Source organism: Mus caroli, chromosome 7 (genome assembly GCF_900094665.2).
Source record: "Mus caroli chromosome 7, CAROLI_EIJ_v1.1, whole genome shotgun sequence".
Lineage (NCBI taxonomy): Eukaryota > Metazoa > Chordata > Mammalia > Rodentia > Muridae > Mus > Mus caroli.
The window spans coordinates 52895215-52905691 of record NC_034576.1 but is presented as its reverse complement, the minus strand read 5'-3'; the positions used below and the strand labels follow the sequence as shown (position 1 = coordinate 52905691).

At 41.4% G+C, this 10477-nt stretch overlaps 1 protein-coding gene across 3 annotated transcripts in view; it reads right to left on the bottom strand.

Annotated features, from left to right (window-relative positions):
- The window catches only part of Prmt3 (protein arginine methyltransferase 3), a 92890-nt gene that overhangs the window by 54639 nt on the left and 27774 nt on the right, over positions 1-10477 (bottom strand). For all 3 annotated transcript variants that reach the window (XM_021168526.2, XM_029479452.1, XM_029479453.1), the window contains one exon: positions 8056-8155. In XM_021168526.2, the coding sequence (XP_021024185.1) occupies positions 8056-8155 (100 nt within the window). The remainder of the gene's footprint in view (positions 1-8055; positions 8156-10477) is intronic.

The window sequence follows — 10477 nt, the reverse complement described above, 5'->3', positions numbered from 1 at the left end:
ATTTCATAAATTCATTCTTTTTAATAGCTGAGTAGTACTCCATTGTGTAAATGTACCATATTTTCTGTATCCATTCCTCTGTTGAGGGGCATCTGGCTACCTGTGTTTTATAATGCTCACTTAACTATCTCACAGAATACACTTGCCACTGCCATCGCATGACTAAAGAAGAAGCCAAGGCTTAGAAATGGTACAGCTCAACACACACACACACACACACACACACAACCCAGTCACACCAACAGTGAATGAACTGAAGCAGAATGTGAATCTGGTCTGATGACAGAAGTCAAGGTCTAAATCTGTATTTGATTTGCCTGACTAGATGATTACATATTTATATTAGGATGGCATAGGTACTGCAGGATGCAGGTATTCTGAAATAAAAAACTTCCCAGAGAACACGTTAAATGGGATCAGAATTTTAAAGTATGTGACTCAGAATACTTGAGTGGCTCCTTAGTAGCTCTGACACATTGGTGTGGAGGATTATGTGACATGCAGATTATATGTAGAACTAATACATAGGCAGCACTGAGAAAATTAACACAGCTCATTAAAAGTGAGTGGGTGAAGATGGTGTATGAACTGTTAACAGTGACTGTCCTTTCTCTTAACTTTCCAGTTTGCTGAACTTCATTCTACTGAAGACTTCCCAGGTGACTAAACAGCCTTTAAACTTCCTGGGAACTGTCCTTGGTTCTGAACCAAGTCGTTTATTACTGATAGCAGAAAGCTTGGCTCCCAACGCCCCACTCATCTGCAGTGCAATTCAGAGTACAATTTCACAGGCTGCTGCCTCACCTGTAGGGCACCATCTGGAAGGATTATACCTGATATTGCCTCCTATGATGCTCATGGGGCAGTCTTCCTTCAAAACTGACATTTACTTTATAAAATTAAATACTGTACTTGCCCTTCAAAACTTAAGAGCCACAAAAGAACACACGAAATTAAACCATGGTTGCAGACTCTCATTCATGAGAAACCTGACTCCTAACATGTTCATGATGTCTTCCTGGTACAAGTTCATAGGTGAATAAATAAAGGCAGATACTTTCAGAATAAGTCTCTTTCCTAATTTCAAATAACCAAATGACTAAAATAACCTTAGGCAAAACCAAGATATGAGAGAGTTAAAAATAAGCAGTTACTCTGGAGAAAGACTGTTGACAGTCATCTGAAGTAATTTAGAGAGAGAGAAAAAAAGATTGCTTTCAACTAGTAACAAGCCTTCAGGATCTAACCCATGGCATCTAAGACGTCTACTGAGTTCAGAACACATCCAATACTACAATTGGTATCATCACAGTGCCTGGCAGAAAGCCCAAGAGGGGATTCGAGACCAAGTGTAGGGAAAAAGGAATTTGACCTCAAAACTGAGACCTCATAAAAAGGCACAGGAGACATGGGGTATACTTACTTACTCAAGTGGTGGGAGTGGGATCTAGTGTAGCCACTGTGGAAATGAGAAAGGCCTCAAAAAAACGAATATACGAAGACTAGAGAGATGGATCAGTGGTTGCTTGTGTAGAGAACCTGAGTTAAATTCCCAGAACCCACATGGAGGCTCATAGCCTCCTGAAATTTCAGTTCCATGGGATCTGACATTTTTTTTTTTTCTGGCTTCCATGGGCACTAGACATGTACATGTTAGATATACATACATGTGGCAAAATACTCATTAGCATAAAATAAAATAGATATTAAAAAAAAACCTAAACCATATCTACAGTATGATCCAGCTATGCCACTGCTGGGCAAACACCAAAAGGATTTAAACGTAAGTTGACAAGTTATAAGATGGGTATATCTTATGTTAGGAACCATCTGTATTTGCTACATAAGAACCCCACTTAAACACAGTTTAAAGGGAAGGACTGAGGATGTGGCTCAGAGGTCAAGGACTTGCCTAGTGTGAACAAGACCCTGGGGTCAACTGTCAGTATCACAAGAACAAAAATAAATGGGAAATGGCAGAAATACAAATGGCATTCTAATATAAACACTGATAAAGTCCAGTAAGAGTAAAGAACCAAAACTATGATCATGAACAAAGAGCACTTCATCATGGGAAGAAGCCAACCTTTATCAGAGCAAAAAGCCACGGTGATGAATGAGCATCTGATAACTGCGCAACACTAGAAACAAAACCTACAGACAAAAGGAAATAAGAATCCGCCATAGTTGACTTGAACATAAGCATAAGACTGAATGTTAACCACAAACAAGGTTATTCAAGTACTTCACACTCCATTTAAGGACAAGGGAACACATGTACCCTGAACCACAGAAGGACAGTCCACAAGGCAGATACACGATCATGAAACAGGTGTGAACAAGTCTGAAGGAAAGACAGTAGAATCTGTTCATTTATCACAAAGGGAATGAGAATCAACAGCAGGTGCCCATAGGGTTCATAGCCATTCCTGACACTTGAATTCAACACTTCTGCAGAAGCCACAATCACAGCAGAAGTTACGATCACAGCAGAAACCATGATCAATTACAGCAGAAGCCACAGAGGAACAGTTTGAAGGGAATACATTTAAAGGCTGTAGCTACAGCAGTCAATAGTGGGTTTAAAGGAGATATATACAAAAAACAGGAATAGAACAGTGTGCAGAGCACACCTGTGCTGTATTGAACACAAGTGCAGGTCTGAAATGCACAGTGCCCTGCACTCTATTCTACCTCAGAGCAGATGTTAAAAGAAGGAGCATGCCATGGGCTTGAGATGCACACACTTCATCAGAGCATCATAGATTCTGGTGGAAGATGGGATGGGTCCTGAGTAACAGGGGAAATATGTTTTTAACCTTTTTGTATTAGCATGTACTCAAAAGATGGTGAAATTGTACACATGTAAAATAAACATTTGTCAGAAGAGCTACTGTTTCCTATTCTTTTATGTGGTTACTACCTTCTGTGTAAGGGAGAATGCTACTCCTACTAGGAACCTAGTATGTGCTGGCCACTGTCTTGCATACCGAGGCCCTCCTGCTGACCCCTGACTATGGGTCAGCAGGAGAGTGCTTACTCTCTAGTGCTTCTGGAGAGCAAGGTGCCCCTCCTCTACTTGGCTCTTCTCAGTGTGGACAACTCTAAAGTTTAAAGCCCTTCCTCCCACTAGATGGCACTCTGACCTGATCAGTACAGTACCCTTCCCTTTACACTGTAGTTTTAGGAAACTATAAAAAGAAACAGCAGCATCTCAAGATCTCAGAACACATGCACCCTTAGCCCAGACTCAGCTCTCAGGCTTAAGGATGTAATGTAAATCTTAAGCAAGAGGCCCCACATCAAATTCAAGGGAATGATTAATTATAACTAAGTAGCCCCCACTTATGAGAACAACCAAAGTATAAGTTGGCACCTTTAATAAAGACAATATTAGACACATATTAGAGAGACACATATTGGAGACTTAGCAGATTGTGCTAGGATCCCAATTTGTCTCCCCCAAATTCATATATTAAAGATAAACCAACAATGGTACTGGTATGAAGTAAAATAAGTAAGGTAAATATATTTTTCTCTCATATGCAAACTTTGTATTTAAGAAAGCCATATATAGGACAAGAAAATCGATGTGACTATAGAGGGAGGAGCCTACAGAAGGGAAAATAAGGGTAACAGGAAGAAGGACAGATATCATGCTTTCTCTCACATGAAGTCAAACTGATTCACACACACACATATATATGAATAACATGAAGGTAGATGGGAGCCACATAAAGGAAAGGGACCAGCAAGAAGGCAGGCCACTGGGAGATTATGAGCAACATACAATGACACACATATGTGAAAATGTTGTAAGAAAGCCCTTTATTTTGTATGCTAACTAAAAGTTAATTGACTATACAGAGGATGGAAGGAAAGCTAAACATATGGAGCATGCTTACAATCCCAGCAGTCAGGAGCTAAAGCAGGTGTACAGTGAGTTCATGAGTTCAGGGCCAGCCAGGGCTACATTGCCAGTGTGAGGTCAATCTGGAAGACCTTTTCTCAAAAACATAAAACTGGGGAGTTTTACAAAGTAGTTTGAGCCATGAGGAAGAAGCCTGCCACATTTGAGGTGATGGGCTTGCCCCAACCCCCCACTTCTATTCCTGTTTATGTGAAGACAATATCTGCTCTTCTGGAGCACACACAGCAACAAGGTACTATTCTTGGCAGCAGACACCAGACTCTGACCAGACACAGAACATAGCATATCCTTGACCTTGGGCTTCCCGCTTGGAAAACTGTGAATTTTTAGAAAATCTTATTGTCTCTAAGTATAAATTACTTAGCCTCAAGTACTTTTGCTATAGTACCATAAACACACTAGATCCCATAATAGACACGCACACACACACGCACGTGTTAAGGCTATAGAAAGTGTCAACTAGCAGTATGATTAAAGAGTTAAAAGAACGAGACCTAAATTTTCCAAATACAACAAATATACAATAAGAAAAGGCCAATTTGTTAGATGCAGCAATAAGCATCTATCCTGGCATTTGCTAAAACTAGTAAAAAAGCCTGGGGTGCAGCTCAGTGAGGACTCCTAGAAACTGCCCATATAACAGACACTCGGTGAATTTAGTAGACAGCCCAAACTGCTTGGTACCATGTGGTCAAACACTTCCTCCCCACTCCACCCACTCTGAAGGACTTTCAAGCACAAATCAGCCTCAGGGAAATGCAAAGCCCCAATTTAATGCTTGATATGGCTCAAAGAACTGAGGCAAAGCCAGTAATCTATAATCCTGCCAAAGTCAATAAGGTAAATTCCTTGTGTACTTCCTGTGTTTCAAGTTGACAAGGGGCTTTGTTCCACTGTGAGAGTGAAAGTTCCCAAGAAACTGCACCTACAGAGGCAGACTGAGTGAACACAAAGGATGTGGGAAGTTAGAGTGCTGCAGGTCCAGAGTCAAATTAGCTTTGGCGGTGTCAGGCCCTTCAGCCATTTGTTACCTATCTCTACATGACCCAACATTCTGTGAGTTGTTAATCTTAGGTAAATCTTTCACATTCTTGGATGACATCAAAACTTAAAAGACATTTAGGAAAGGAAAGGAAGACGAGCCTCGAGTGCCCCTGACTTAGAAAGACACCACCCTCCCACTGTCTCTTGGAGAGATGATTCAGGAAGGAAAAGACCCCCTCGTCAGTCAGAGCAGTCGGTGGAGCCCACACCTATACAGAAGTAGATAAACAAAACAACAAAACAAAGCAAGGTACAGCAGCTCCACAACACTCCGTGGCAGCTCCTTCCCATCATTCTACACAATAAACATGAGAGGATAAGGTGCAAAAAGATAGATTCCAACCTGGTAAGGAGCATGACTTAAGAGAACACATGAACATTACTCATCATGAAAACAGGAATGGACTTCAAAGACAGAAGAGATGAGCAAGATGAGATGCTGAAAAGGCCTGAAAACCAGGGAAGTGAATCAAATGAAGATTTAGTAATCACCATATAAGACAAAGGCAGCAACAATTAGGAAGGACTTGGAGGAAAATGTAACCCAGAGCAAGGACTAAAGTCTAAAAAAAAAATCTTACCAGGAGACCAGACACTCATCATGTGGGGACCTGAAGCAGAGGCTATGACAGGGCAGATGAATCAAAGACATGGCCTAAGATAATCAGACAACTGCTGCTCAAAAGAACATGGCCTCCAGGGAGACTAGACAGATTCAAATACATATCTATGAGCTACTTACATGAAAACAATCTGCAGAGGAAAGAATTCGGACTGAAACCAGTTCTTTCCAAGACACTAAAAAGGTTCTGTGGAAAACAGTATGACCCAAGAAACTGCCCAGCAGCTAAGGAAAGAAGCAGATATTCACAGCCATCAAATCAGGGATACAGGACTCAAGGGCACATGAAAGAGAACTTGTGAGTGTGTTCATGTTAAAGAGAGGACTGACAAGTGAAGCCTGGAGAGGCCACTGTCAAAGGACAGTTAGCACCGACATTCTGAAATAGAGATTTGCTACAACAGTGAAACAAACACTGAAATCCCACCATAACATCTACAAGATGACAAATCAGCCGTGCAGAGGAGAGCACTGGGCAGGTGCCACTGTCCTCATCATCCAGAGCATCATGGTCACAGCTGCTCTTCAGAACTGAAAAGGGTTGGTAATAACAGACAAACCCGGAATGACTCGAACACCATGTCTGAAAGGAAGGGGAACAGGATGAATCCTGGCGCAGTCTCTGCAGGGCCTGCTGTCTAGTAGAGCCATCTGGGCAGTTACTCAGCCATCCCATGCTTCACAACCCAGGCTAGGGACTCATTCGCTCACCGTGTTACTGTCCAAAACCGAACAGCTGTTTCCAGAGCCATCTTGAGACATGTGCAAGCAGCAGCTCATCTGATCCTCGCTGAAGCCCACAAAGTGAGTACTGCTGGTTCATTTTACAGAACAGGAAACCAAGGCACTGAAAAGCTCCATCACATGCCCCAGTGGTAATGAAAGAGGCTAAGTGCTCAGGCAGGCTGACTCCCAGCGCCGCCTTCAACCTGCCACACGCTAACTGCCTTCGCACTTACACAGGAAAATCCCAAATCTGACTGTGTCGGGACCAGTGAATTCCTGTCAGGATAAGCTCTCCTGTGAGCAGAGCCCATCATCATTGATTTACACTGAGACATGCGATGGAGTCTGCAGTACTGTGTGAGTCGTGGCTCAGCCTCTGGAGAAAGAGGTTTAATAGCAATGTTCTCTAACAACAGCAGCTGTGATGGCTGTGACAGAAGGCTCAACTAAAGTGCAAAACCAAACCATGTTTCAGCCCTGAAAACATACACACGAGTAATATTATGTGGACTGAGCACATGCATGTATCTAGTACACACTCACACATATACACACACACACATACCACCACACACACACACAGAGGCACACATTGGGATGGGTTGGAGAGGTAAAAGAAGGGGAAAATGATGTAATTATATGATTGCAATAACAATTTAAAAAGGTATAAAAGCAGAATAAAATCAAATGGAGAAAAAGGAGTGCAGGAACAGACAGCATGTAACTTTAAGGACCGACAGCAAAGTAGAGGCACTTAGTAGACAGCCAAGGTAAAACACGTCCACAAGTGAAGAAGCCACAGAGAAGTAAGAAATCTAAGGAAAAACAGCAGCAGGCAATAGGTCTGTCGTATCTGTCCTCATCTTGAGCCACCAGCTAAGCCACGTGAGATTACTTCAGGAAATACCATGGCAAACAAAGTGTGGGCAAATAAATGAGTGTTCTTAACAATATAATTTTTTATTACTTAAAATGTCACAAGGCAATGCATACATGAGTTTCTATCCCTTGAAGCAGAGGCGATCAGGAAAGAGCACCCGTCCTCAGAGTGCCAGCTGCAGGGGCGGTACTAGCAGGCCAGCTGAAAACAAAGCCCAACATCCAACAGCCTGAGTGTGACCAAGGGCTCAGGGCCTGCCTCCTGGAATGGCACACCAGGACACAAGCATATGTCCACACACCAGGGGACACTTGCTCTAAACTGTTAAGTCCTAACACTTCAAAAGCTACTAAAGTTACTATTTTGCTGGATTGTCACTATGCTCATAAAAAATTTATAGAAAATTTATAACTTAAACCATTTTGAAATTGTTTTGATAAATTTATCACATGATAGTATCATGTAATATCAAACAGACCTTTTAAAAAACCTTCAATTCTCCACACAGAAAATCTGTCACTTTTCAGATTTCATCCATTTATATCAATAATCCCTACCCATTGGTAATTACCATCATTTAATCATATCCGTAAATATTCTGCCTTGACTCAAGGCTATAAAGCTACGAAACACAGGAGAGAACAGTGAGCAGGATGGAGACACTTGGCTAACCCAGCCCAGCACATCCTGGTTAGTCCTCAGCATTAGCCTGCAGGTCTGCTACAATGGCAGAGGCCACAAAGTCAGCACTAGATGAAACCAGCCACCAAAGCTGCTGACATAGTCATTCATCAAATATAAGGAGTAAAAACTGCTATCATGTTCGTTTAAAAAAGAATTTACTTTACTTACCATCCACTCTGATATAATAACATCCACCTTTTCCACAGGAAGACTCACTTCTTCAATCTTTCCTTTAATTAGTACAATGGTATCTTCAAGTTTATTTAGTCTGAAAGTTATAATGAATTATATTAGCCTGTTAAATGTTTTGCAAACTGTATCAAGAAATATCACCATAAAATGAGACACTGCACAGCTAGATTAGTGTAGCCACTCCAACACTGCCCACTTGTAAACTCTATGCATCTTGGGGAACTTCTGCACAGTGAGCAGAAACAACTATGATAGAGTTGATACTGGGGTGGGGGTTAGCTTAAGGTCCTTTTCCACAGCTCACATCCTCTCGCCTGCAATCTTTCCTCACCACCTAACGTAAGGCTCTCTTGGTCTCCTTTCTAAGTGGTAATACACCCACACTTCTACCTATTTACTTATAATCACTATACATTATAGGCTAGAGTATGCAATGAGAAAACAAGAGGATTTTTCCTGAGTTTGTATCACCTCATTTAATATTACACTTTCCATCTATTTTCCTGTAAATTTCCTTTTTCTTAATAGCTGAGTAATATTCTACTTTGCACATACACCACATCTCATTCTCTATTCATCTGCTGATGGGCATCTGGGTTGGTTCCATTTTGTTGCAAACAGATGTCTAGAGCAGTAATGAACTCGGGAGTGCAAACATCTCTGCAGTAGGTAAGTGCCTAGGGTTGAACGGCTTGGCTGGTTAGACAGTAATTCTACCTTTAGGTTTTTGAGCCCCTCCAAACTGACTTTCTTAATGTCTGTACTAATCTGTACCCACCACCAGCAATGAGTAAGGGCTTATCTTTCCCCACATCCTTTCCAATATTTGTTGTCGATTTCTTGAGGGCAGCTAGCTTGACTAGGGTGAGGTGGTGAAGGAAAAATACTTTTAACTTACATTTCTCTGATGCCAGGTGAGATATTGAACACTTTTTAAATTAATCATTGGCCAGTTCTGTTTCTTTTGAGAAATGTTTATTTCATTAGCCCATTTGTTGGCTAACAGTTTTATTGTTTTGGTGTTTCTGCATTTCTTTGTAAATTCTAAGCATTAGCCACTCTGCAGCACATAGCTAGCAACCCTGGTCTTCATTCTGTGTGCTCAGCCAACAGTTTACTATGCAAAGCTCTTTAATCTCACATAGTCCCATCTGTTGACATCAGGGACTAGCTCCGTGCCACTGAAATTCTATTCAGAAAGTTCTTGCCGACCCTATGTGCTAGTTTGTTAAACAGACTCTGAAAGCTGGCTAAATGACATATTTTTTTTCCAGAATATTCATGCTGTTTGTTGAATAAAGTGCCTGTTTAAAGTCCCATTTCCTGTTGTGTTGGTTGGTTGATGAGTGCCCCAAAACATATCTGATTAAGAAGGCAATAACAGTGAATTAACAACAAAGACTTCAGCCTGAAAAGGATTCTGCATTTATGAAGAATACAGGCCTTTATGTAGTTATCATATCTTTAAAAACAAAGAGAAAGAGTGGAAATAGAGCAGCAATGACAGAGGCAGAATTCCCCAGAATTCATAGTGACAGCAATTAGGGAGCTAGAAGCCAGAGCCACAGCACCAGCACCTTCTTTGGTGGCTGCATACACTCACCAAACTCGAGAACCGCCCCGGGCGAGTGTGATCGATCGTGTTAAGAGACAACACTAGCACCTGGCCTGCTCACTACACAGGCTGCTGGGGGAATCACACATTGTGAACACCATGGACACATCTCAAACATGGCACAGAACTGCAAAGTCACTATGGTGCAGAGAGGCTGAGGAGCTATCTCAATCATAAACTATTTTTAGACCTGACATTGTGATACATGTTTGTTATCATGGCACTCAAGAGGCTGAGACAGGAGGATTGCTACAAGTTCAAGAGGGGCTTGGATTACAAACACCAAATAAACAAAATCAACCAACCAAAACAGAAAACAGAGCTACCAGAAGAAAAAGAAAACTCTGTTTAACCTTGCTTGATGACTAACATGTATTTTTCAACCCCCCTTTTCTGCAACTTAAGATGACAGAATTAAAATGAGCATCTTGGGAAGCAGGCTGAAGATTAAGTTGCTATCTAATTAAATCAAGTTCTCAATTAGAGAACATACATTTTAATGACATGGGAGATTTTCCTGCATAAAGAAGAGATGCCCTAACATCATCAAGGCATTATTGTTACACTAAAGCATTCGTTTTAAAGTATATTTTGTTGAAACACTTATACTTGGGTGACCATGATTAACAATACATTAAAGACTGACTGACTGCTCATTCTCAGAAATCAATCAATCAATCTCTCTCTCTCTCTCTCTCTCTCTCTGTCTCCCTCCTTCCCTCCCTCCCTCCCTTCCTCCTTTCCTCTATCCCTCCCTTCCCATCTCTCTTTTTTTTTTTTTTT